This window comes from Peromyscus maniculatus, chromosome X (assembly GCF_049852395.1).
Source record: "Peromyscus maniculatus bairdii isolate BWxNUB_F1_BW_parent chromosome X, HU_Pman_BW_mat_3.1, whole genome shotgun sequence".
NCBI lineage: Eukaryota > Metazoa > Chordata > Mammalia > Rodentia > Cricetidae > Peromyscus > Peromyscus maniculatus.
This window is the reverse complement of record NC_134875.1, coordinates 2,980,428-3,007,336: the sequence shown is the minus strand read 5'-3', so window position 1 is coordinate 3,007,336 and position 26,909 is coordinate 2,980,428. Positions and strand designations below refer to the sequence as shown.

Below are 26,909 nucleotides of genomic sequence, written 5' to 3'. Positions count from 1 at the left end.
TACAGAAGATACTAAAAGGAATATTCTCATCAGAAATAAAGGATAAATACATCAAAGAGGCCACTGTTGGAGCATAAATAATAACAGGACAGTCAATCAAAATATGTCAAAGTAAACAACACAAATATACAAAATGAAGGAATTAATACATAATTCCTTTAAAAAACAACTCTCTTTATTAATAGTCTCAGTTCCCCATGAAAAAGATGCAGACAAATATATTGAATTGGAAAATAGGAGCCATTATTTTATTGTCTCTGAAAAATACAGGTATGGCTATTTTAATATAACACAAAATAAAATTCTATCCCAGAAGAGGAGAGATAAAGAAGATTCCTTCATTCTCATCAATGGAACAATAAGTTGAGAGGAAAACACAAACCTAAAAATATATGCACCAAGTACAGGTACACACAATTTGATGGAAAAAGGTAAACCCACAGTTAAAAACCACTACACTGATAGTGGGTGATTTGAAAACCCAGGCCCACCAATAGAGAGGTCATCTGGATTAAATATAAACAGAGGAAAACTGAAAATAAATAACATTATTAATTAGAAGGACATGAAAGAATATTCCAACTGAAGGGCAAGAATACACACTGCACCTGATGGACATATGGCAAAAGTGAACACACATTAAGACAGAGAGAGGGTAAACCTAAAGGAATCATAAACATAGATAAAGTGTCCTATATTCTAAATGACCATAACAGAACAAAGCAAAATATCAATACCAAAAGAAACTACATTTTACAGAACTCAGAGATTCAGGCAAGAACAATAGGAGAGTGGACTCAGGCGCCTATAAGGTTGTACTTGAGAGTGCACGTAGGCACCAATTCAGTTCCCTGTCACCAAAATATGTCATGGACTGTGATTCAAGACAGGGAAAACAGGAGCTTCTAAGAGATATGGCAGGGCTGTCTCTCATCCGTGTATACCCCAGGTGTCAGTGACTCCAAGGAATGTTAGGTCCCCTCCCTTTCCTGCAAGCAGCACAAGTCTCTGATCTCTGAAATGTGAGAAAAGCTGGGATACTGATGTTTGCTGCAGAGAGTCAACCCACGAGGTTGGCAAATCTTTCTCATTAAGAGTATGAAGTCTCTGGGGAGCAGAGGATGCCTGAGAATGTAAAGTGCTTTCTGCATGAGGTGACACCCTGAGTTCATTACCCAGTACTCATTTAAAAAAAAAAAAGGTATATGGACAGGTATGTTTAATCTCAGCACCAGGGAGAGAGAGACAGGAGGATCAAAAAAACCTGTCTAGCCAGTCATTCTAGCACAATCAGTGAGCAAGCTACAGGTCCAGAGATCCTGTTTCAAAAATTAGAGAGAGAATAACTGAAGAAGGCACCAGATTCTGACCTATCACACACACACACACACACACACACACACACACACACACACACACACACAGACACACACACACAGACACACACACACAGACACACACACACACACACAGAGAGGGGGGGTGGTGGTTGTGGTGGTGGTGGTGGTGGTGGTGGTGGAGGGAGACAGAGACGACAGAGAGACAGAGACAGAGAGAGTGTGTGTGTGTAAGTTCTTTGAAATCAGGCTATCTCCGAGGTCACAACATTTCCAACCCCTTCTTTGGCTTCAAAGCACAGCTCAAAGCACACATCTGTTCCTCTCCTTCAACGTGAGTGAGCAAGAATGAGGTAATGGAGAAAACAGTGGAATCCGGACCCATCCATAGAACCCTAGAGAGGACAGGGAGAGAGACATAGTGTCATCAGGGACCTGGTGTGCTGTCTGGGTGCGTGGGGTCCGTGCAGAGAGTGCAAGGCTGTGCATAGCTAGCTAATACTCCACCCATGGCTGGTGACGTTCCAGAGAGGCGCCCCCACCGCGCCTTGGGCACAGGCTAAAGAGGGCTAGGCCTGGCCTGAAGCTTACAGGAATTGTCGAGCCGATGTGGACATCTGCACCGTCAAGCATGGACATGAACATTTATTTCGAGGGTGTGGGTGGGTGGGTGGGTGGGAGGGGAGAAACGTGTGCAGTGAGGAGCTTTCACAGTGGCCATAGCAAACCCCAGAGTCTCCCAGATGGTCCTCTTTTGGAGGTGGAGCTGCAGGGGTGATGGCTGAAAGGAGGAAGCTCCCTTCTAAGGAGAGGGTGCAGAGGGGTTCCTGGCAGCCCGAATCCTGGATGCTGACCTCATCCGGGCAGCCTTTAGGATGGTCTTGTCAAAGAGCTCTTTTTCACGGTAGTGCACGGGTGGGCCACGCAGGTACTTCTCTTCTGCCTCCTTGTAGCTAAGCTCGTCGAGGGCAGCGATGGAGCAGATGATTGCTTCTGGAAGAAGAACCTCCATGGTAAACCGGACTTTGTCTCCTCTTGCCAGCGAGAGCAGGGCCTCATCCGCTTCCTTGGATATTTCTTGCAAGTGTCTGGCCACGAGATGCAACTGGTCCTCATCCTCCAGGTAGGTCTCAATGCAGAAGACTTCCCTCTTTGATTTCCAAAGGTCGTCCAGCCACCTGGACGGTTTCCTGCCCTTCACAATGTCCCGCAGGTGCTGGTCGGCCCCCTTTCTCTTCACGATGAAGTCTACTAGCTTCTGGTTGGCTCTGTCCCAAGCGGCCCTCATGCGGTCAGGCAGGAGTTTCTTGCGGGGCCCCTTCCCACCCAGGGCTGTCTCCTCCTCCCAATCTTCCAAGTCGGCATAGCTCACCTTGGGGAAATCAATGTGCAGGTCGCCCTCTTGGATGGCTCTCCTTAGCGGATAACTGGCTTGGGAGGTGTAGTAGTCCATAAAGGAGCCCAGGAAGGAGCCACAGGCAAGGTCTTCTTTGTAGTGGTCAATCACTGAGAGGCACCAGCTGATGCCCTGGCTGTACACTCTGCTGGCTCTCCGCAGGAGCGATAATTTTGCTCCACAGTCCAGGTGCTTCAGCTTGCGGAGAGGGACTCTGACACCCCTGTGCTCAAACTGCATGTTGCCCTCGATCAACAGCACCCTCGCCATCTTGTCGTTTTTGCTGACACTCTTGACCACCGCCGGCCAGAAAGGAAGGTCCTGGAATTTGAACCAGACCAGCATGCCTCGTTCGATGGTACTCGGCTCTTGAGCAGAAGCCACGTTGGTGGCTTGGCGGTCTTCTTGAACTCCAGCCGCTCTCCTCTTGACCCCGGTGTTAGTTGCCTTTGAGTGCATCTTAGTTGCCAATTCTGGGAGCCCGCATTGTGCACACAGCACATGGATCTTCCTTTTCCGGGTAGCAATGCGGAGAGATCTTCGTAGCCTCGGGATTGGAGGCATGCAGGCTGCCGATGCTCCCTTTGAGTCTGGTTTCGGGGTCCCCCGGCCGGGGTCCTCCTCGTTCTCTGGGAGGGTGGTCTTCCTTTGGGCTCCAATAGCCCGGATCTCTAGGCTGCCGCACCGTACTTGTTGTTTGGGAGCTCTGGGCAAGGTAGAGACATGCCTCGGTGGCCCAGAGGCAGCCTGCTGCTCATTTTTATCCCGGGCACCCTCCCTGGAGGCCGGGGCGCTCAAAGACCTGAGCTTGGATGTGCTCAGCTTTCTCTTGCTGGGATTATCACCAGCATTTCCTGCTGGTGTCTTGCAGGAACCTGGCCACACTCTGGTGCGTCTTGGCATGTTTCCTTGCATTTCAAAGTGAGCGTGCCCAACAGCACTGTGCGCCCGGGCTTTCCCCCCTTGCACTGCAGGCATATTCGGTGAGCCCATCCACACAGATCCCGGGCGGCCCCACTTCCCAGGACTCCTGTGGGAGAGCCCTTGGCCTTTCTGGTTGCGCCCTTGGAGGTGCAGGCGCTGGCGTGGGCTGGAGCTGGCCTGCTCTTTCGGAACCTTTGGCGCCGCTGTGCTGGTTCTTCTGCCACCTGCCCTTCCTCCTTGATACAAGCAGGTTCCCTCGCCCAGAACATCCAGTGCCACCTTGAGGGCTTTTCTGTATGCCCTGGTCTGCCTCGGCGAGCTTTTGCCCTGTGACTCCTTTCCTGCCAAGGAGGCGATGGTTACGGTTTCAGACTTGGTTAGGGGCCTCGCCTCTGTGCTCCTTACTCTCGTCTTCTCACCCACAGGCAGGATTTGGACCTCCAGGAAAGATGCCCCTCTCCTCTTCCTATGGGCTGAAGTCCCGGGTCTGGACAGCACCCTTGCAGGCCACAGCTGGCCCTTCCAGCCACAGAGCACATACTCTGCAGAGTCCATGGTGCTGTGCTGATCAGGACAGGGTGACTGGCTCCCTTGATTGTGGTGGGCACTGTGACTGCTGGTCGTCTCCGGCTTGGCTCCCCTGCCTGCGGTGCTATCCTCCCTCCAGAATCCGGTAGACAAGCTTGAACTGATGTCCTTGCTCAGAGTGATGTGGGCGTATCCTGTAGTGTGCGAGAGGGAAGCAGGGCTGCGTTAGGAAGGAATTAGCCTTTAGTGGACACAGATGCATCAGCTCAATGAGGTGAGGAGAGAGAAAGCAAGGGGGTGCACAAAGTCTGTTCCACAGAGCTGAGGGTGCATCCGGGAGAAGATGTGGAAGGATCCAGAGCAGATGTGTAACACACGGTTCCCCACCTGGGGCTGAGGTGGTGAACTTCCTCCTGGAGAGGTGAGTTTCTTTACATGGCTTGTGTATTTTCTTGCCCATCCAGTACCTTGGGGCTCCCTGGGGTTCCCTGGGGGTGGGGGGAGCCTCATTGTTCTCTTTCCTAGGGAGCTAATCCCACTCTGCCCCACCCCAGGAAGCCTGTGGACACCTAGTGCACCCGTGCCTTCCACACCAGTGTGATGCCAGGTTGAAGAGCAAGGGGGTAGGGAAATCTTCACGGTGATTTGCATAACATGGCAAGTAAGGATGGTTGAGGTCACTGTCATAGCTTCTGGCGTCCCTCCCCCTCCCCCAGCCCCCCATATTTTGGTTCAGATCTCTTGTTCCCAACTCTGTCCTGGACCTCGCTATGGGATCAACTGTCCACATGGCACAAAGGAGAGCCCCCAAAAGAAAGCACTTCATTGTGGAGAAATGCTTAGTAATTGGCAGGCTCAGTAGTGTCAGATGGAGAGCAACAGGGTAAGTGTCTCTGTTGGAATTGCCCACCCTCCTGCTGCAACCTCAAGTCTGGAGACCCTGCCACACCCATATCTGCTGGTGATAGGCACTGTTCTACCAATAGACCCCAGGCCACAGAACTCTCCTGCCCACAACCTCTGTGCCCTAACATTAATCCACAAAGTCTTAGACAGGCAGGAAATCAAAGCAGTTAGCTTGATGACCTTGTATGGTCACTTGCCCATCCCTAAGTCCAGAAGGCATGCTTTGAATCGGAAGTGGTGTCCAGTCTCACCTGTAGGGCAGCACTCCTGTTCATGTTCCTCCATGCTCTGCCTCTCCACACAGTCCCTCCCCCTTGTGCTTCTCAGTGGAATCTCATCCCTTTCTTCTCACTGTGAGCAGGTGTGTATCAGGGTCTCTTCCTTTCCTGACTGCTCTTGCCTTTTGGGCCCGTGGTTTCCTGTCAGCAGTATGCATGTCGTGTGTGTGTGTGTGTGTGTGTGTGTGTGTGTGTGTGTGTGTGTGCGTGCGGGAAACAAAGCCCACATCTGTCTGATCCTCAAAAGAGGCCCACTGTGCTTGCCGAGAAGGACCACACACTTTAAAGGACCACAACACAGTAGAACCATGAAGGGCTCACATGCCACAGCTGCTTACCTCTCATGCGAGGATGCAGGTGCTTTCTGTCATTGATTGCCTGGGTGCCACCAGGCACAGTGAGGTAGAACACTGTGGACTCGGCTCCTAACACAGCTTCCTAAGGACACTGCTGTTCTTTGGGGCTCCCGTTACCCCATGTCCCTTCTGTGAGTGTGGGCACACTGAGCTCTCTTAGGGACTCCAGTCCTTATCCATAGCAATTCCCAACCATACAGAAATACGGGAGGCAGATGATATTCACATCATTTCCTCGGTCCTCCCCCTCCCACCCTCTCTGTATCCATAAACACCTGGTGTTACATTCTGGCTCCCTAGTCACTGCGCAAATGTGCGGCGGCCCTTCTGCCCTATTCCCATTCAAGTCTTACTGACTTCGAATCTGATTTCACAGTGTGTAAAGTGGCTATCTACATAAAGAAGCCTAGGTCTGTCCCAGGCCACACCTGCTGGGTGATGCAATAGTAAATGTGTACTGTGGAAGTCTGGGGCCCAATTTAGGGATCACCTGCAGTAATCTTTCCTCTGAGGAATCTGTGTGATCTCACAGGGTTGGCCTTCTCTGATCCAACCCCCTCGGAGCCCTGGGCCACAGCTGTCTCTTGAGGACACAGAGGAAAACATAGGTGCCTCAGTTACTTCAGGCTGCCTTCTGCTGGACCTTCCTAGCACATGCCCTCCAGCAAGGCTGAATGAGCACCATCAAGCCCCAACGTGCCCCCATGTCCAGGCACCACACCTCGGGCACAAGAGAGCCCACCCCTCACTCAGTGCCCTTAGCAACCACGGATGCCCGAGTTATGCTTATAGAACGCAAGCTTTTGACCCCAGGCAGGCCTTGCACGAGCTTCTGCTTCCCTCAAGCATGATGTTCTCAGCCTCACACACGTCCTGAGTTAGAAAATATACCTGGGAATACCAAGTATGTGTTCAAGCCCACAAACCAGGATATCCACGCAGCATCTGTAACTCAGTCATAAAGAGAAACGTTTGCACTCAGATCAGGCCATACTCTCCACAGTGTGTGTATTCCATCTGTGCATGCCTATTGCTCCAGGGCATAGAAAAGTCCTTACATTTTCTATAGCCTGCTTAAATATTGTCAGTATTGCCACCCGCCTCCATCGTTTCAGGCATCACCTCCAGTGCACTACCTTCAACGGTTACCTTTCCGATGAAAGAAGACTATCTTCCCCAGAGGTGCACAGAGAAGTGTGCGAGATAGGATCCTGAAATCTCTGTCTCAACACACGCTTTGGCTCCGTGCCCGAAGGCCTTCTATCAAGAACTTGCACACACGATCCCTGTGTGCGACGTCTAGTCACATTTTCTCCAGATGGGAGCTTCCAGATGGCTTCCCTCCCTGTGGTAAGACACACAGACAGGGGACAGTCTGATGAGAGGGTGCAAGAAGGGTACAAAAGCATATTGCTCACACACAGGGACAGAGATACACAGAGATCCAGATGATGTGCTGGTGGGTCAGAGAGAAACCTGTAATTACACATCCTGTAATACCCAGCTGATGCTTAACCCAACCGTGAGCAGAGTAAAGACTCAGTCCCGGACACAAACTAATACCTGTCCAGCGAACAAACTCTGCCCCTTCCTCAGGTGTTCATACCGCACTGATTTTACCTCAGTCTGCCTAGCTGTGATTAGTGGCCAGCTTGGAGGCGGCTGTCTTTTGGGGAGGCATTTCTTACTTCCTGTGTCAGGCCTCCAGGCCAAGAGACCTGGAGACCTTGGCTTCAATCCTCCAAGGAAACTGCCAGTCATCGTCCCCATTTACCTCCTCTTTAAATGCCTTCCAGCTTCTCTCCCTCAAGACAACACAAGCCACAACTATCTCAGGTAAGGTGCTGTCACATGAGCAGGGTCATTCTGTCAAGAGCACATGTGACAATCATCGCCAAACAGAGACGAGGCATCCGTTACGTAGGTTGGCGATCTATGCTTTCAGGGCCTGAAACGATAAAGCTGGTACCAAAGAGGTGTCACCTGAGGACAAAGAGACAGGGCTGGCTGAGCAGCCAGTCCTTGGGGCTTCGCGTCAAACAGTAGTAGTGAGAACCTTTCCTGTCCCGTGAAAGGGCCAGCACGCTCCCACGGCACACTCACAGGCTCAGCTCACACTCACTCAGGCTGGCTACAGGCACCTACCTATGCGCTTTGCGTGTCTGTCTAGTGATTCCACCTCTCCATTCTGTGAGTATCCTTCGCAAATGAATCTGTAACCAGGAAAGAATGGCTTGTCCCCGTTGTCATGGCAACCACCGTGTCATGGGGGAAAAAAAAAACAAAAACGTTCTTTCCTACTAGCCAGTTCTCTGTGGAAATCAGGAAGTGCTAATCCACCCAGGAGGCTGACTGTTCACTTCCATCTCTGTCACCTAGTTCCCTACCCCACCCCCTGCAGCTGCACACATGAAAGAAAGCATGCACACACACTACAGGAGGTGATGCTGACGTTCCAGGGTGCAGGGGGCCTTGGTGCAGGGGCTTTGACCACAGAGGGTCTGGGACAAGGCAAAACAAGAGACGGCAGGTTCTGTTCTGCCTTCATAAGATCAGGAAGGGGCCAGGTCTGAGGACACCTTTACACCTGCCAGAATCTGGAAGGCAGGCACGTTGTTTCTCCAGAGGTAAATAAGTGTTCTAGGTCACTTGGCAGAAAATATGGAGGACTGTGGACATGCAGGAATTCAGGTGGCATCATCAAAAAAAAAAAAATCCATCTTGACTCTCAGGCAGCAAGGAGATAAAGCAAACTTCAAATGGCAGGAGGCTTTGGAAACCTCAAAGCGCACCCACAGGGACATATTTCCTCCAGCAGTGCCACACCTCCCAAACAAACCCAAACAGTACTAGGAAACAAGTATTCAAAAGCCCCAGGCTGTGGTGGATATCTCATTCCAATCAACACACGCACGCACGCACGCACGCACGCACGCACGCACGCACACGCACACACAACACACACACACACACACTCACACACACTGAGAGAGAGAGAGACAGACGACAGACAGACAGACAGACAGACAGAGACAGAGAGAGAAACCATTTGCCTCTAAGCTGCCTCAAGGCATGCCTACTAGTCCATGTACCCATCCCTGCATCTAGTGGGATGCTTTCTCACCACATTAGATGACACCAATTTGGAAAGTTCACCTCTTCAGCGTTTTTCCTACTCTGACCATGACACATACATGGATAATTACAGAATGTGCCTTTTGTCTGACCAATTTCAGTTAAAATGCTCCCACATTCATGGAGTGGCAGTGCATTCCTTCTTAGTGCTTGGTAGTATTCTGTTGTGCAGATATACCATGCTTGGTGTATCTCTTTATCATGAGGGGGTAATTTGGGACTTTCTCACTGAGACTAGGGCTGCCATGAGCCTTTGTGTATCTATCTATATTTGCTCAAATGCTTCTATTCAGGGGATTGGTCCACACCTGGGGGTGGAGTGATTGTGTGATGGGCTGATGCAACAGTTCCCATTTTGATGAATGCAAGGGTGCTCCCCACAGTAGATACGGCATTGAAAATCCCCACAGCAACAAGGCCTTGGGATTCTTCCTGTGCTTAACAGTGGTTCTCAATTTCCTTCCTAAATAGCCAAGTGGGCAGGGGTGGAGGGAGGGGAGAGGTGGATTTAACTGCTGTCATTGTATGTTTCTTGCATAAGGTCAGATATCATGGTACTTGTGTTCTGAGCCCCCACGCTTTATGCATGCCCAAGATGATATGGTGGCAAAGCATGGCCATCTTAGATGCACAGTCCTTGGGAGAGGACAGTAGGACCATGAAGTGTCCGAACACAAGCTGAACAATACAGTGACTGCCAAGAGTCTCACTTATTCTTTAGCTGGGATTAAGCTCCTGAAGGCAATCAGGAAGGGGGCCCTGGATACTGCAGGCCTAAAAAGGCTGGGCACGAGACTGTACAGTGGGCGGGGGACTAGGGGCTTCCTTTTTCTGCCCCTTGTGTATTTTTGCACTCGTCATTGGACGCCCGGGTCCTCCAGAGAAGCAGCCACGAGTGATACTTAGACAAGAGGGGCTTACTGAGGTCCGATGCGCATGCGCAACCACAGACCTGAGTCAAGCCTGAACAGCTACAAGCCCCAAGTTACACTCGTGTGATTGCTGGATGGGTGTCCCTTAGGAGCACCTTCAGCTGGTCTCACGCATGCTTGCTTGCTGTGGGATGTTCTCTATGCTGTGAATGTGTTGTTCTGGCTGGTTAATAAATAAAGTGCTGATTGGCCAGTAGCCAGGCAGGAAGTATAGAGGGGACAAAGAGAGAAGAGAACTCTGACTCTGGGAACAGCAAGGCTGAGTCAGAAGATGCTGCCAGCTGTCGCCATGAGTGCCAACATGTAAGATACTGGTAAGCCACGAGCCATGTGGCAAGGTATAGATTAATAGATATGGGTTAATTTAAGATATAAGAAGTAGATAGCAAGAAGCCTGAGCCACATGGCCGTACAGTTAATAAGCAATATAAGTCTCTGTGTGTTTACTTGGTTGGGTCTGAGCGGCTGTGGGACTGGCAGGTGAGAGAGATTTGTTCTGACCGTGGGCCAGGCAGGACCAGGAAAACTGCAGCTACACTTGCTGATTTTTCTAGAGAGGCCAGCACCCTTAGTTTCCAGAAGTGAGGACTAGCCCTGGAAAAGGAGGGTCTCGGGTGACTGTCATGAAGCATGTCTGTATAGGTAAGTGGCTAGGTGTTAGGGCCCATGAGGTGATGTCATGGGCCTCACTTCCACCCTGGAGTGGACAAGGCCAGGAAGGGCTGCCTGGGAAAGCTTTGTGAAGGTGCTAGGGACCCCAAGGAGTGGGCAGGTCAGCGTGTGTGCCCCTGCAGAGACTAAGGACCTTCCACATGGCCCTTTCAGTACCCTTTTGGGTACTCCCGCCATTCTGCACAGGTCCATACTTCCCCATGTGGGAGCATTGCAAACAGGGAGCAGAGGTGCTCCGGGCACTTTCAGCCCTTCCTAGGTGAGTTCCCAGTTTATGCGTGCACAACCGAAAGCTCCAAGTCAAGTATGAGTTAATACGGGGTGGGCCTCAAGATGGAATAGCATTGGCCAGGCTCACATACACAGACATGGTTTCCACAGAGGTAGAACACTTTCCGGAAGTGAGGCATACCTGCCTGAGACCCCACCCCCCACTCCCCACCTCCACACCCCCGAGGACAAAGAGGATCTCGGGGATTGTGGTGAGCTGTGTCCCTGTAGGTGAGTGACTAGGTACTGGGACCCAGGATAGTCCCTGAGGTGACGTCCGGAGCCTGAATTCCACAGTGGAGTGGAGGAGGCCTGCAAGGGCTATGTGTGGGAAAGCTTTGATAGGAAGCAGGGACTGAGAGGAGTGGGCAGGACAGCATGTGTTCTTGCAGAAGGACTAGGGACCTGCCACATGGCCCTTTCTGACGTCTTTGGGCACATGAGACCTTCATCAGGGTCCACATGTCCACTGTTGGGCCTAATTAAAGCAGGAGTATGGGTGTTTCAGGGTCTCCCAGGCCTTAAAGCACAATTTCCCGTCCACCCGTGCACGGCGGTGGGTGGCCCTAACCAAGGAAAAGGCCTGGGCAGGCGCATGCGCACACACGCGCCCATGCTTTTCCACGGAGGCCGACTATTTTCTGCAAGTGAGGACTAAGCAGCTCTGACCACCCTGGAGGGGAAGCAGGGTTTCGGGTCGCAGTGCTGAGGCCTGCTCCTCTAGGTGAGTGGCCAGGTATTAGGACCCAGGATATTCCCTGAGGTGATGTCTGGCTCCCAAATTCCACACAGGAGGAAAGTCTAGGAATGCTTTGTGAGAGTTGCAGGGACCGAGGGGAGTGGACCAGGCAGCACGTGTGCTTAGGGAAAGACTAGGGACCTTCCACATGGCCCTTTCTGCGGTCTTTGGGTACTTCTGATGTTCTCTCGGTCCACATGCCCATAGGTGGGACTATTTGAAAGAGGGGTGTGGGTGTTCAGTGCCTCGCAAGCCTTAGTGCAGTGGTTTCTAGGATGCGCATGCGCAACCCCGAGACCCAAGGCACGCATGCGTGAGTGCCAGTTGGGCCTCAGGATGGGGGCGGCGGCCTGTTTCACACATGCGCAAACGTTTTCCACTGAGGTGAAATACTTCCGGAAGTGAGGTCTCACTAGCTGTGACCGCCCTCGAGGACGTTTTTCCACTGAGGTGGAATGCTTCCGGAAGTGAGGTCTCACTAGCCGTGACTGCCCCTCGAGGGTAAGAGTGGTTTGGGGGGATTGCAGTGAGGCGTATTCTCCTAGCTGAGTGACTAGGTGTTGGAACCTACCGTAGTCACCCATAAGGCGACTTCAGGAGCCTAAATTTCCCCATCGAATTGGAAAAGGCCCGGGAGGACAGTCTGGGAAAGGTTTGTCAGGGCCACAGGGACTGAGAGGAGTGGGCAGGACAGCATGCGTCCTGGTGGAGTGTCTAGGGACCGTCTCTGCGCACTCCAGACATTCTCGCGGGCCCATATTTCTACAGGTGGGACCATTTAAAAGAGGGTTCTGGGTGTTTCGGGCCTTTCTAGGCCTTAGTTGCACAGTTTCGGGTTCACACAGTTTCACACAGGTTCTGGAAAGTTTCAGTAGTACATGCAGGCGCAACCTCAACCCCCACACCCCCACACCGCCACACCGCCACACCCCCACACCCCCACACCCGCCCTGGCCCTCACCCAGTCACACATATGCGATTGCCATGCTTGCTTTTCCAGATGCAGAGATGCTTACTTTCTGGGAAGCCTAGCTAAGTGTGACCCACCTTCGTGGGTAAGGAGGGTCTCGGGGATCATCGTGAATCCTGTCCACCTAGGTCTGTGAGGAGGTATTGGGACCCAGGATAGCACATGACATCCAGAGCCTCACTTCCAAATGTAACTGGAGGAGGCCGGATTGAGCAGTCTGAGAAAGCTTTGTTGGGGCCCCAGGCCCCTAGGGGAGTGGGCAGGACAGCTTTGCCTGCTGGGGGAGGGAGTAGGGACCTTCCTGGAGGCACTTTTTGTACTCCTTGGGTATTTTCCAGATTGGTCCACGGGAGAGAGCTAGACAGGCAGGCATGCTGGAAAGAAGGGGTGCTCTGGGCCTTTCCCACCCTTGATAGTGCAGGTCTCATTTCAGGCACGTGCAACTGCAAGCCCTGAGTCCCTAGGCATGATTTCTGGGTGGACCTCACCATGGAACAGGGTTGGCTAGACCCGTGCCTGCACGCTTTTCCTGCTCTTCCAGAAGCAGGGATTCTTAAGTTCAGGAAGTGAGGACTAACTGGGTGTGACCACCCTCGAGTAGAAGGAGGGTCTCGGGGGACGGTGGTGGAGCAGGTTCACTTGGATGGGTGACTAGTTATTGTGACCCAGGGTAACCCTTGAGATGATGTCTGGAGCCTCACTTCTGCATCAGACTGCAAGCAGGGGGAGAGGGGTGGGGGGAGGAGGCGGATCTGAGAACGATTTGTCAGGATCGCAGGGCCCTGGAGGAGTGGGCAGGACAGCACGTGTTCTGCTGAGGGAAGTCCAGTTCCTTCCGGCCCCTGTTACTGCAGTTCCCAGCTCAGTCAGGTACAACTGCAAGCCCAGGTTACCACACATGCTCGATTACTGGATGGGTCTCATCCTTTAGCACCTTGGAGCAGGCTCACACATGCCTGCATGCTCTCCCCCTAATCAGAAATCATTCCATTCAGGGAAATGGGCCCTGCTCAGGTGGGACAAGCCTCTGAGGGGAAGAAGCATGGCCACCTAATCTGAGTGGATCCCTGTTCTGAGGTTCTGCTGGTTACAAAATCAGAGTCAGCCTAGGCCCACACAGTGCTTGGTGGTGGCACAGAATCACAGGGTGTCGGGGGCCTGGTTGAGGTGATTTCTGCAAACCTCCCTTCTGCAAGGGCCTAGACAGAATCCTGGGCTCTGCAGGTACTAGAAGGTGTGTGGGAAACAGAGTGAGGGATGGGCGAGAACATGGAGGGTCCCCATTGCCCCTTGTGTACTCTTTGGTCACCTGTCGTGCATGGCAACTGCTGGGCCCGAGCCAGGCACGTGTGACTGTTGGACCCATCTGTTGCAAGAGCACCTCCTAGCCCACCTCTTGAGTTTGCCTGATACGCCCAGGCCATCCATTCATCTGTGCCAGGGCAGCCTCAACCAAGGATGGATACTTGGCCCACCACAGGCAAGTGTGCCTGCAGGGCCAGCCTCAAGTAGGTAAACTTGCTGAGGGGCCCTGCACAGGGACAGAAAGATGCATATTCACCTGCTGGGTGCTCAACCCTAGCCTGTATCACCTACCACGCATGTCAGGCACCCCCCTCCAGACCCCACACACCCCACCCACCACCATGCACGCATGTACTTGCGTGCACATACACAGACACAGACACAGACACACACACACACACACACACACACACACACACACACACCCCTCATATATGTATGCCATCTGGGCCCACTTGCTGGGCCTTTCTCACATATAGGTGCTGTTCCAGCCAATCAGTAAGCATGCTTGCTTGTGGAGGTAGGCAGTAGCTAGGTGTTACTTTCCTGAAAAGAGAAAGAGGTTTCTGGGGGGGGGGAGGTGTTCTCATAATAGGATCCTCTTGGTGGGTGACAAGAAATCAGCAGAAAGGGCTGAGACTGAGGGCTACAGGCCTGTGGGGAGCTCTGCATTCAGCCAGAAAAATGGAACAGAAAGTGATTGGATGTGGTGGGATATCAGTGTCATCCTCCTGCCTCCTCTTTGCTCCAGCACAGCAAGTGCCAGGACACATGGCCACAGCCTGTGGAGTCCCGGTACCTGTTTCCATTGCCGTCATGAAATTTCTTCTTGGTGTCTTTACTGTCTGTGCACACCAACATTTCAGGAGTTCTGCCCAGCCCGGCAAGGTCCCAGCCATGTCAACCAAGGAACAGAAAGACATGGAGAGACGTGCCAAGCGCCCAAGGGTTGATCAGAATCTCCCATCAGATGACTTCCAGAACCCAGATGCAATCACCCCTGGTAACAACTGATAAGGGGCATACAGGGCTGGGCCTAACGGAGAGGACATTCTACTACTCCTTGGCAGGTGGAGCACAGGGCTGGCGTGGTACTAACCAGGTCATTGCATGGGATTGGGTGGGTGGGGTGGAGATGGGAGATTCGGGTGCTGAGAGCTGATTCTCAAGCGTGTTCTGGGTTTCTGTCCCCACCTGACGTTCTCACCCTGTGGCGGAGGTACAAGGCTCACAGAGGAGAGCCATTGTCCTGGCCAACGTGCCTCTGACAGAGCCCATGGGTCACAGTGGATTTCCTTGAAAAGCTTGTACAAATACATGTAGCTGCTGTCCCCAGACTCTGGCCGAGCTGAATTTCACGTGTGTGTGTGTGTGTGTGTGTGTGTGTGTGTGTGTGTGTGTGTGTGTGTGTTGGGGTGGGGGGCATGAGTTCCTGGAAGACTACTTTAAAACTGTTGTTGGCCATGGGCTCAACCAACCCTAGAGTGAAGCTGTTTCCCATGTGTGATGATGAGAACAGCACACTTCATTTGCAAAGGTTTTTTTTTTTTCCTTTCTTCTCAATGCAGCAAACAATCCAGCAGTTGATACCAGTGAGATGGGCAGCTGTTCCTCAGGACCAGACGTGCAAGCGGCCAGGTGATGTCTTAAAGGAACTTTGGCCTGTCCCAGGAGGTAGTTTCAGTGTGGTTACATGCAGGCATACAAAGAAATTTCTGCCCTTTGCTGGAAAATGGATCCAAACGGGGAGTTTGGTGTTAAGTGAAATAAGCCAGCACCACAGAGACCACAGTCACCTGTTTTCTCTCATTTGATGATCCTAAATTATAAATAGGTCCATAAAATAATAGAAGCCAAATTCAGAAGAGAGGCTGGGAAGAGGCAGGCAATGCCCAATAGAGGGGAAGGTTTGAGGAGTAGAGGCAGACTCTGGAGGTTGAATATGGTCACATGGCATGAAAGTTGAAGAGACACTGGCTGAGTGATAGAGGAAGCCTAGCAGGAGGGTACTGAGGAAGGATGAGAGTGAATATAGCTGGAGTGCACGACAGATGGGTGAGTACACCTTTATGAAGCGCCTTGCAGCTGTACCGTGAATGGATTCCAGTAAACCTTTAGTATAAAATCCCCTACGCTGCCACAACATAACACGAAGTCACCGCTTGAGGAGAGGAGACACTTCCGTGGAGCTGCCTGCAGTTGGGCAGGGAACGGACGCCAGGGATGCAGTTTTCATGTGTCATCCAACACCCAGCCAGAGGTTGGGGTCCTTGGGGATACAGCTGACTTTGAGTCACCCATGCTCCAGTAAGTAACCCTTACCCATGTGCCCCTATGTATTCTGCAGTGAACTCATTGGTTCACTGTGAAAACGCGAATAAAGGAATAAAAGTAATGGCCCCAAACAGGAAAATCCAACTTTGCCTCACGTAAGCGCTAGTCTCTTCAAAACCGAGCGCCTCACCTTTCCTTCGAAGCAAACTTGGCATGTTTGTCCTCAATTAAGGATCCTTGTGTGCATTTTCCATAGGGAGCCTGTTCAGAAGAGGATACCGGATTTCAAAGGTGTGTTTGAGCAGATGTTGCTAGTCCCAGAGCCCTCTTTCTGACCCTACAACTTAAGATGTGGTGAGAACCAGCCAACAGGACTCTGTTACACTTCTGTCGCCCAGAGGATTTTTGGGGGGTGGGGTGGGGTGGGGTGGGGGAGACAATAAATTACCATTTATCCTTCAGGCGGCACCTTTAGTTTAACTTTTAACTAGCCTCTCTGAGCAGGGGTGTGTTGTAGCTGTCACTGAGGCCTCGGGGAGAGTTTCCTGCTTCCTGCATTGCTGGAGAGTGTTACTAGGGATGATGGGCAAGCAGATAAATCTCTGCCTTTTACCTTTACTGCACGAGTGGCATGTCGCATTTCAACAGCTGTTTTTCACCTTCTGAATTAAGTCATTTTTTTTTTCCTGGCTTTCCGAAGTTGCTCTCCTCCAGGAACCCCTGCCAAAGGAGGGCATGGAAAACAGCCTTTAGGCCATACACGTTTATGAGCCTGTCAGGGAACGCTGAAGGCAGCCACACTGTGGACAGGGAAGAAAAGGGTGATAGCATGCAAACATCATGCATGCCACACTAGCTTGTTTTCCGTCATCCACAGTAACCAAGTCAGTGTATCACACGCCCCTCAGGCTGAGACAGCTTTTATTCACTTGTATAGGTGGCCCTAAAACAGCATTACTGGAGAGACACCGTCAGTTCTTAGCCAGTGTATTGAGTCAGTTCGTACAAGCAAGGATGTCTGACAGCATTGCTCTCTCTGGTACAGATGAACTGCTTGGGTTTTTGAGGTGTCCAGAAAATGGTTTGTCAGGGGCGGTCACTCGTCAAAGCTCGATGCCCCCACACCTGTATTCCTAGCACTAGGAAGTGAAGGCAGGAGAATCAGGAACTGGAAGTCGCCCTCACTTGCCTCTCAAGTTTGAGACCAGCCTGGGCTACACAAGACCCGGTCTCAAATTAAAAAATAAAAATATAACGAAGAGCAAAATGGACACCAGATCTTTAGATACTCCTATTACCGTGTAGGTGATGTGTCAGGGATGAAAGTGCGCCTCTTCCTCTGGGTATTTGACTTAAAGTGATAGCATTTCCTTTCTCGACTAGGTGACGTTAATCGGTACCTTCTGGCAAAGAGGAAGCAGTTTGAAAAGGATATAAATGCCTCTTTCAGCAGCCTGAATGAAAACCTCCAGAGTGTTTTCAAAACCCAACAGAAGTCAAGGTAAAGTTGTGACCCTCTTGTCAAGGAGACCTGTACAGGCTTTGACTCTTCCTTCCAAAGTCACTCCTGCCTGCCATTGTGATCCTGCACAGAGTGGAGTCGCTAATGGGACCTACATAGCACTGCATTTTATCTATGAGCTAGTCCTATTCATAGCTGGTGGGACCCCCCCCTTCCCCCCTCTTTAAGCAGCTGAGATGTATTAGCTTCAAGACTGGCAAGAGACCAGCTTCCCCCTTACCAGATAACTTCCTGCAAGGAAGGCCAGTCTTCTATGGTCTACAAAACTATACCTATTAGGAGGTACCATCAGCACTCTTTTTGGTAGATCGTTGTGCCCATGTGGGGGGGGGGGAGGTTCTGTGCCCTCTCCGTGTATCTAAGTCCCAGAGGATGAAGGGTATGTTGCCTTCACAACACAGACTTGGGCTCTCAGAAGAATCTCCAGGTTACTCCATAAGGGAAAGGGAAGAGGAGTCTAGTTTTAAGCCAGGAATGCAATCTTGGGAAATGTATGCATCAGAGCGTCCTAGGTGTTCGAGAAGGAAGACACGTGAAATGGCGCGTCACTGGCAGCAAATTAGGACAACATTCTTCTGGGACGAGAGTCACATTGCCGCCTCTCAAGAGCCAATTTCATTCATGTCCCCTTTCTCTTTTGCTCCCCGCTCTGGTTTCAAAACGTTGAGTGTGTGTGCCATTGCCTTACCCACACGCAGTGTGACAATGCTCAGCAATTGTTACTGTGTTTTACAGGCAGGAGCTTCACTCCATGCACTCCCAGGTGTTTGAGTCTCTGTATCACAAGTGGCTGGACGAGGTGGGGAGAGCAAGGGAGCAAGAAGAACACCTTACTGTGAGTGTCAGGGCTTCAGTGCATCAAGTCGAGAGGGAAAGGGACAGGACAGGACGTGAGCATACGGAGACAAGGAGGGTGGTGAATGTGGCCTGGAGAGACTGGCCATCCTCTCTGGCTTGCTTCTTTTTCTGTAGAGGGGTGATGTGGTCATGGGTTAGGAGCCAGCATGGGGGGCTGGGGAGGCTGAGCAGGCACTGCCTGGAGAGTGCAAGAGAAGGTATGGGCTTGTATGCTCAGAGGGAGGGGACCCTTTGTGATCCACACAGTGCAGATGCCAAATAGTGCGGGACGGGGTGGGGTGGGGGTGGGGTGGGGGGAGGGTCCCAGGTGGCCTTCTGACACAGTGATCAGGGAGGCAGAGTGAGAACGGTCAGTATGGACACCGAGTAGTGCGGTCTTGGAGGAATATTTCATCCTGATGGAGGACAGAGCTGTACTCCCAAAGGCGCCGACTTCCAAAGGTGGGGAAGCAGAACCTAGAATCTGAGGGAGATGGAGACAGATTCCAGTCTGGTGGTGAGGAGCATGTTCTCTGGACCCCATTGCTTGGGATACAACCATAGTCCTGACACTTGCTCATTGTGAAAGCTCAGGAAAATAATTAACCTCCCTGCCTCAGTTTCCTAGGACTGAAAGCAGACCTGTGAAGAATCCCTACCTTTCTAGACTTTGCGTAGTCGGTGGTTTCATTTTGTGGCATGTTGCTATGGAACGTTTGACTGTGGGAGCTGATGCATGTTTGCTATTCGTCTTCCCTGCCCTTCTTATTTGGTTGATAATGTAGTTGATGGGAGGTTACAAGCTGGGGAATGACTGGTTGATGAGGAAGGCTTAGGTCAAAACTTTTTTTTTTTTTTTTTGAAAAGAAGGGTTTCCTTGGAAGCTATTCTGTGTCCTCGTTGTATTAAAATAAATACTTTATGAACACAAAGGAATGCTTTGTACTTAATTTTGGTGAGGTGAGAATCCACAGATTAGGTGGGTCTTGTGTTAATTTCAAAATGAATAATTATTTCATAGAATTTTTGCACAGGCTTGACAGACTATCTCACTCTGTGACTGGTCAGACCGTGTTATGTTGCTTTTGGCAGTGAAGGGCACGTCTTCAAACTTGTTCATGAATGCCAGAACACAAAACATCACGGGAAGCAATTCCTGTAAGCAGCAGGGTTGGATGTTCAGTTTTACTGACATTTTGTCATTGATTCCCTCTATTGCAGCTTATAGCTCAGCAGCAGATGAAGATTTTACAGAAAGCTCTAGAGGATCATGAAACCAGGATTGAAAACGCTAAAGATTTATGTGACACAGTTTTGAAGGTCTGGTGGATTGCACTTGTAACAGAACACACCCATTTTATGTCACACCAGGTGTCTATGAAAGCAGAAGACAGGTTGGCCCTTTCTCAGGTTGTGGGAGAAGTAATTAGTTTTGAAATCCGGGATCACATTCTCTTTGGATTATTGTCCCCACACATAGGAGAAATGCTAAGGTTTGTTTAAGCTGGGAAACTGATGACAGTGTTGGGGGCAGTGTTCTAGCATGGGAGCTGGTGACTGGAAATTTGCTTAGAAAGGAGCATACTGCATCGCAGTGATGAGCTACTATTGACCTCCCGTGACATTTCGAGGGAAATTGGCAAGTCTGGGGATCCTTCTGGTTTTCTTTGACTCGTTTGGATTGGACAGGTCGGTCAAACAAGCAATGGGCAAGGGTAGGTTTTATTTTCTTTCATGTTGAGTGTTTTGCAGTCTTCCGACATCAGCATTGTTCTTGAGTATTGGTGGTCGTGTATTTCAAGAGCTCCCCAAGAGATGTGGGGAATGACAAAGCTGGCAGAGGATTAACCCTCTTTGAACTGAGAGCTGCGAGCTGGCAATGGTAGCCTTGCTGAAGCTCTAGGTCCTGAGTGACCTCTATATACCCAGGAGTTGAAGCAGCCCTTCAATGGGAATTCTTTTTGATGCTCTCATTTAAATAGGCTATGAAATAATCTCTCCTCATATCTGATTCTGATGCCTTAACTCAAGTGCTCAGTGTGCCAAGGTAAATTAAATGTTTTCAAGATGCTATCGAGAAGCTAGGTCTGTCTTTGCTGAGCAAGCATGAGTACCCCAGTTAGTACCCTAGTGTATATCCCCAGCAGCCATGTGTCCTCCAGGCACGGCAACAGGTGCCTATAACCCCAGAGTGGTGAGGGTAGAGAGAGAGACACAAGGAGCCCTGGGGCTTGTGGGACCACCAGTACAGCCAAATTGGAAAACCCCGGGTTTAGTGAGAGACCCTGCCTCAAAAAGTCATGTGGTGAGCGGTTCAGGAAGGCGCAGGCACACGGGAGCACACACATATGCGTGCAAACATGTACATGTGAAGGAAATCACTTTGAGTGTTTTTTTTTTTTATCACCTCTGGTCTCCACACCCAAGCACACATACATGGACACCCTCTGGCACACACCCATGCACACAGAAAAGTAAAACTGAATTTTCAAGACCTTGGGGGCCATCTACATACATCCAGTCCTTTAGGAAGAGCTTAAGGAAAGGGAACATGCAGCTCTAGTGCAGCTGAATACTGCTTGGGAACTGGTTGGAAGAACTGACCGGAAAGGCTTGCTTCTAACTGTGAGTGCTCAATGTGAGTAGCACCACAGAGGGAGCCTTGTGACTGGGCCTCTCTGGCTTCCCAGGTGGTCCCTGCCCTTCTGCCCTGTGCTCTTCTGCCTCTCTCACTCTCTTGATCTCCCTCTGCTTCTCCACTCAGGCTTCCTTCCTTTCCTAGTCCTTGGCTCTGGCTCTGAGGGACTGTTGTTCTCTAACATGGCCTTCCCCTCTTCCAGATTTCCCAGTGGCCTTCCTTCTTAATTCTCTCTGCTTCCTGTGTCCTCTGCACAACACGCCCGCTCCCCCCCCCCCAGCCTCTTGACAGCTTCACTGGCTGCCTGCTTCCCTCTGTCCATTTTGTCTTCCCTCCTCCCAGTGCACCAGCTTCCCCTGAAGTGGCTCCTATTCCGTGTCCATGCTTTGCTTCTGCTCTTTGCCCAGAAAGCTCCCCGCGCCTTGTCTTCCCTAAGGAAATCCTATGTTTTTACGGCTTGAAGTCACCATTTGTGTCCTTTTCAGCCGCGAGCCCAGCAAGCTCCCCTTCCATACCTGTTTTCAGCTAGTGTGCATGTCATCTGTTCCCAAGCTGCTCTGGGCCCTGAGAATAGGGCAGAGACCGAACAGGCATTTTGCAATTTCTGGACAGAGGGTGACACAGTTCTTTCTCCTCTGTGTCCACCACTGCAGTGTTCTTTGAGAGATCAGAGGGGTTTGAGTCCCCGCTTGCGCTTTTCTTAGATTGAAGGGTCATGGGATCGTACACTGTGTCTTCCTCTGAAAAATCACATTCCATGGACATAGCGAATGGCTCCTTCCTCTGGGGAAACCTTGGGGGTCTCCAACGTGGGCCTGTGCCTCGTTTTCCATGTCTGCTCCGTGGGACCTTTTAACTGATCCTCCACCCATTTTCCGAGATAAGTGCCTTAGCTGTTGTTGTCCCACAAGGGCACCACCTTAAAATGTGGCACTGGAGCTTTGTTTGGAGTGGCTATTTAGATGTGTGTGAAGTAGCCACTGTTCTTACTTTGAATTCATAACAAGCCTCCTTTGGATATGCAAAGTCGGTTCTTTTAAAATTAAATGAGGTGAGGTGTCAAGCCAAGCCAGGGCTTTGTGCTCAAGCAGAGTTTTGTTTGTTTGTTTGTTTGTTTGTTTGTTTGTTTGTTTGTTTCAGAAAGCCAAGGACTTGAGTAAACATCGAAAAGCTTTTATTGGTGGTGAAGAAAGTGAAGTGAAGAAAGAAATCTGCAAGGCGCAGGACAGAGTTATCATGGAAACTGTAAGTCCTGTGTCTGTAATGCCTTGTGCCTCGGGATGGCTTCCTACGGGCAGAGATGGAATAACAATTCCCTAATTCTCCATTTCCAAACAGCAAGAGCAAGATGTGTCTGTTGTTGAAACATACCTTCAATCCCTGGTCCTTGACCACTCTGAAGAAACCACCTGAAGCTCACGTAGAGGACGCACAGGGAGCATTAGCCGTGCTAAGAGGACGTTAGTAGCAGTCAGGGCAGCTCCTTTCTCTTTACTTTGCCTGTTAGAAATATGACTGAGACTCTGTTAACCGTTAAGTCAACCCCCAACAGTTCTGTGAGTAGCAACAGTTCAGTGTGGATCCTCTAGCCCCCGACAGCAAGGGAGATACATTCTCCCCAGCAGTGGCACTCTCATTTTGCAAGAAAATGTCATTTGATTTCACGATTGGCTTCTTTGGTTCCCTGTCACTTGCCCAAAGTGAATGTTACCTGTCTTATTTTAGGAAGAAATAAATAACGGTGGGATCCATTTTTCTCTGCGTGCTTTCATTTATTCAGGAGGTCACAGAGCCAATTCCATTGCAAACGGGCCTTTATAGGAAAACCAACCCAACATGTTCACTCAGACTTAAAACTGAGCACAACTCATGTTTTCCTGCCCAGATGTGCTAAACTGTTGACAGCGTTCCCACAGCAGAGCCAGATCTTAACGTGTTGGGTGTGAGCTTGCAGTGGGGCTGTGGCATTTCCCAAAGACTCGTTTCTGGGCTGTATTCAACACTGGTTGGAAGACACCTGCCCTTATCTTTGGTCACAAACATTTTATCATCGATGAATATCTACATGAGCATTTACAGTTTCAGAATTTTAGATGGGTGTTTCCAGGAGCAATTTTTATAGTGCTTCTATTATTCATATTATTTACTCAGCTTGGATGTGGAATTGTACACAATAGGCCTCTAACTCTAAAAATTAAAGATTTCCTATTTTTTCCCTTATTTTTTCCCTGTGCTGTTTTATAAAGTCTTGAAAACCTTTTTCTGAATCCATTTGAAGTTGTCTTTAATATATCCTTCATGCATATTCTTTGTGTAGCTTACAATTAAAAAGAAAACCCATCTCCCAAAACTGATTTCCATATTTCCCCCATATTCCTCATTTCATGTGTCTGTATTATCCATTCTTCTCTTCTTTTGTATATTTTTAAAATTGATTTATATATTTGAAATTATCCTTAGTTTTACAAGTGAATGTTCTTCATGATTTCATTACCACATATGTATATCTGCATATCTGCATACTGTATATATACCAAGCCACCAGACTTCAACCCTTTTCTTTCTTCCAAATATGCCATCTTCCAAAATCACCTGTTTCCAACAGTCTTCTCTTCTGTTTTCAGGGCCTTTAAATTATTACTTTTTTTCTCCACATATGATAGATAATATATTGTACTTGTGTTTCTACGTCTGGCTTTTTTTCCCTCTTAGTATCCTACAGTTCCATCCATTTGCTTACAAATGGCAGAATTTCATTCTCTTCATAAGCTGGGGGAGGCTTCAGATTTGTATGCATTTATGTAATTTTTTTGCCTTCATGAGTTGGCCACTTGTGTTGTCTGTTTTTGCTTTTCTATGTCTCCTCTACTTGAATGGTCCTATGAAGTTGTTAGTTTCCTTTGTGTCAGGGGAGGGAAAGACAGAGTATGGTGAGTTTGCAGGGAACTGGGCAGATAGAAGCGATGGTGTCAGTGCTTAGACTGATGGGTACAGGCCTGAGCTGCTCCAGGTTATGGCCTCAGCTGAATTTGGGAGGGGTGGCCAAACATTGCAAATGAATGGGCAACTGCAGCTGTTTGAAGTAAGAAGTGGAAGGTAGCTATGGCATTCTTGCCCAGAGCATACAGAGAGGTTTCCAACTCCAGTCACAGGTCACGGGAACGATGTCTCAGATTCTGTCTGGCCATCATACCTATATGCAAATGATAGCCTGTGGGAGGAAACCAGTCGCCAAACAAATATGCTGAGGGTGGGACTTGGATAGCCAAAAATTGAAGGAAGGGCAAGCAGAGTGTCAGACCATTCGGCAAGTAACAGTCTGTAGGGTAGAGTTTAGCTTTAGGGACAGGGCCTCATGTACAAAACCTCAATCCCAGGGCAGGCAAAGCCATAGATAGACGTTGGAGCATTCCAGGCACTGGCACACAGGTTATATCTTAATCACATCCAGTGCCAGGCAAACCTCCTGGCAGATCTTGCTGATGAATAATGATTAATAAAGGTTAATAATGAGTCATAATCCTCCATGACCCTATTCCTGACATGCCACTGTTCTGTTCTGTTCACGTCTGCATCCCCAGCCAAAAGGCCGCCTTGGCACGTGGGTCGTCTCTGCTCTGTGGTCTCCTATGAGAAGGCCATCTTTCTGATGCAGCTGGCCAGGCTGGCCCTGCATGCGTGTTCAGGGCCAAGAGGTGCATCGTGGGTACCCCCACCCAGGTCCCCCCTGTCTCCCTCCAAAGCGGCGGTTCCCCCACCACCCCGGCCTGCCTTCCACACCTGCACCCCGAACACCACTGTGTTGCCGCACTAGGCCACCCTGACCTTCTTCCCCTACCTTCCACTCACTCCCACCTCATGCCCAAAGGAAAAACGAGGGAAACCAGCCTGTAGGTCACCCGCACCCCAGCACCACTCCCACCCGCTGTGTTCCTCCAAGTAGGCCCACCTCACCCTCTGCCCCCACCGCCGCCCTCACCCCCAGCCCCAGCCCCAGCCCCAGCCCCAGCCCACCCCGTGCCAAAGGAAAAGCCAGGGAAGCAAACCTACGGGGTTCTCGAGCTAAAGCTTTAATAAGAGCACAACAGGGAGAAGGAAGGGGCGAGGCTGACCAGCCTCGCAGGGCTGTCTGTGGGGAAGTTGGGGCGGGATGAACTGATGCTCGGCGGCGGAGAGACTGGGGCGGATGGGCAGGTCAGCAACCCAGAGCCAGCCAGCAGCAGCAACGGCTGCGGGTAGTAGCTAGCGTTGACGTCGACGCCCACGATGAGGGCCACCAGCCGGGGCCACCTGGGAGATGGTGGCGAACTGGAACAGTTCGCTGAGCATCGTGTTATTGTAGACAGTCATGTCCAGCAGCTCTGGGGTGATGAGCCTCTGTGCGCCTCGGCGTTGGGCCTCATTGCCTGCCAGCTCCAGCAGCCTGCGGGTCAGGAACTCCAGGATGGCGGTCAGCAAGATGGGCACCGTTTCGCTCAGCCGCCGGCCATGGCCGCTCTCCCGAAGATGGTGTTCCACCAGGCTCACAGAGAAGGTCAGCTCGGCTCTGGAGGTGCGGGAGCGGCGAGACGACGACGACGACGACCCTCGACGGCTGCCCTGTCTGGTCCTGGGCATGTTGGCCTCGGAGCGCGACCTCACAGGCTGGTTCCGCTCCACCTGGCTGCTCTCTGCTGGCCCGCTGGGCTCTGGGCCTCCAGGCCGATCCCAACGGCCCCCTCTGCGTCTGGCTGCGTATCCTAGCGACGCCTCACGGTCGAAGGTCACTCTTCCGTGCTCCCACTCCAGCTCCCACTGATGACGTGTCGTGTGTCATGGCTCCCAGGCAGCCCTCGCTAGGGGCGCTGTCGCCACCTTGACACCTTGGGCTGCTCAAGGAGCCTTCTAGGAAAGACCTGGGGGGGGGCAACTCAGTGGTTCCTTTGAGAACCAAGCCCTTCTTCACAACCCTCGGCTTCTAAGGTACTTTCACCGTGCCTACCCATTAAGCGTGAGCTCTTTGTCCCTGCCTTCCCCACCACCACCCACCACCCACCCCACGCCCCACCCAGGATCCCAGTCACCGCTGTAAACCTGAGGGTTTTTTTTTTCCCTTTTCCTGCCGGAGACTTAAACTCGGAGCTCCAAGCATCCCGAGCAAATCCAGAGCTACAGGCTTTCCTGGTCCCTGGGGCCCCTTAGCCACTACTCTGCTTTCTGCCGCGTCAGCTCATCTCTGAGTTGGACAGCTCTTGTAGGTGGAATCATTCGGCAATCTGTCCTCTTGAGTGTACCCGTGTCTGTCCGTTTCACTTAGCATCCTGGATTCATGATGTTTCACCCACAGTACACAGTTCCTTGTGTCTCACCTCGCCTATGTAGCGGCTTGAACCAGTGCTCCTCCATTCCTTTCCACACCCGAATAATAGTCCACTGTATGCTAACAAGTCCTTTGTAGAACATTATTTTAAGCTGTGTTACTCTTGTTTGTGTAGCATGAATCTTAAAGAGTCTTATTAATAAAACCAACCCAGGGCCAGGTATGGGGTTGAACACTGAATGATCAGAGACACAGAACAAGCCACAGCCACGTCACCTTGCCAGTTTCTCAGCTCATCCTGTTTCCTCAGACTGGAAGCCTCTGAGTCCTCATCCAAATGGATCTCAGCCGAATTGCTGCTCAAAAGCCTAAAAGCTTAACCAGCCAAATGCTTCTAGTTTCTGGTCTTCACGCCTAATATAGTTTTCTGCTTTCTGCCATCACTCCCTGGGATTAAAGGCGTGAGTCATCATGCCTGGCTATTTCCAGTGTGGCCTTGAACTCGCAGAGATCCATGCCTCCAGAAAGCTAGAATTAAAGGTGTGAGTGCCACCATTTTCTAGCCTCTGTATCTAGTGGCTGTTCTGTTCC

The 26,909-nt window shown here is 50.8% G+C and overlaps 3 protein-coding genes across 12 annotated transcripts; 1 reads left to right on the top strand and 2 right to left on the bottom strand.

The window, feature by feature from the left end:
- Positions 1 to 1,962: 1,962 nt before the first annotated feature.
- Positions 1,963 to 7,014, bottom strand: LOC143271031 (putative PWWP domain-containing DNA repair factor 4). Of its 3 annotated transcripts, none has more exons than XM_076562841.1 (2): positions 6,875 to 7,014; positions 1,963 to 4,379 (listed from the first exon to the last, which is right to left on the bottom strand). In XM_076562841.1, exon 2 carries the CDS (start codon positions 4,210 to 4,212, stop codon positions 2,140 to 2,142), a length of 2,073 nt encoding a protein of 690 aa, XP_076418956.1. In that variant the 5' UTR covers positions 4,213 to 4,379; positions 6,875 to 7,014; the 3' UTR covers positions 1,963 to 2,139. The 3 variants fall into 3 exon arrangements, with proteins under 3 accessions (XP_076418956.1, XP_076418957.1, XP_076418959.1); XM_076562842.1 differs by having other exon boundaries at positions 6,862 to 6,989; XM_076562844.1 differs by lacking the exon at positions 6,875 to 7,014 and adding an exon at positions 6,216 to 6,319.
- On the top strand, positions 6,936 to 23,072 carry LOC143271032 (X-linked lymphocyte-regulated protein 5C-like). Of its 8 annotated transcripts, XM_076562851.1 has the most exons (10): positions 9,488 to 10,106; positions 10,347 to 10,434; positions 14,615 to 14,751; positions 15,317 to 15,386; positions 16,279 to 16,313; positions 17,406 to 17,523; positions 18,280 to 18,379; positions 19,603 to 19,701; positions 22,160 to 22,264; positions 22,358 to 23,065. In XM_076562851.1, exons 3-10 carry the CDS (start codon positions 14,646 to 14,648, stop codon positions 22,430 to 22,432), a joined length of 708 nt encoding a protein of 235 aa, XP_076418966.1. In that variant the 5' UTR covers positions 9,488 to 10,106; positions 10,347 to 10,434; positions 14,615 to 14,645; the 3' UTR covers positions 22,433 to 23,065. The 8 variants fall into 8 exon arrangements, with proteins under 8 accessions (XP_076418961.1, XP_076418963.1, XP_076418960.1 ...); XM_076562846.1 differs by lacking the exons at positions 9,488 to 10,106; positions 10,347 to 10,434 and adding an exon at positions 6,936 to 7,075; XM_076562845.1 differs by lacking the exon at positions 10,347 to 10,434 and having other exon boundaries at positions 9,227 to 10,106; positions 14,500 to 14,751; positions 22,358 to 23,066.
- Positions 23,073 to 25,074: 2,002 nt separating this feature from the next.
- Positions 25,075 to 26,050, bottom strand: LOC143270968 (histone H2A-Bbd type 2/3-like). Its single transcript, XM_076562484.1, has one exon. The coding sequence runs from the start codon at positions 25,634 to 25,636 to the stop codon at positions 25,262 to 25,264; it is 375 nt and encodes a 124-aa protein (XP_076418599.1). The 5' UTR covers positions 25,637 to 26,050; the 3' UTR covers positions 25,075 to 25,261.
- Between the last annotated feature and the right edge of the window lie 859 nt (positions 26,051 to 26,909).

Coding starts and splice junctions, on each gene's coding strand:
- LOC143271031 (XM_076562841.1), bottom strand. CDS start 4,212: ATGGACTCTGCAGAGTATGTGCTCTGTGGCTGGAAGGGCCAGCTGTGG.
- LOC143271032 (XM_076562845.1), top strand. CDS start 14,520: ATGGCCACAGCCTGTGGAGTCCCGGTACCTGTTTCCATTGCCGTCATG. Junction 16,314..17,405: donor GAGGATACCGGATTTCAAAG/GTGTGTTTGAGC, acceptor TTTCTCGACTAG/GTGACGTTAATCGGTACCTT. Junction 19,702..22,159: donor TATGTGACACAGTTTTGAAG/GTCTGGTGGATT, acceptor TGTTTGTTTCAG/AAAGCCAAGGACTTGAGTAA.
- LOC143270968 (XM_076562484.1), bottom strand. CDS start 25,636: ATGCCCAGGACCAGACAGGGCAGCCGTCGAGGGTCGTCGTCGTCGTCG.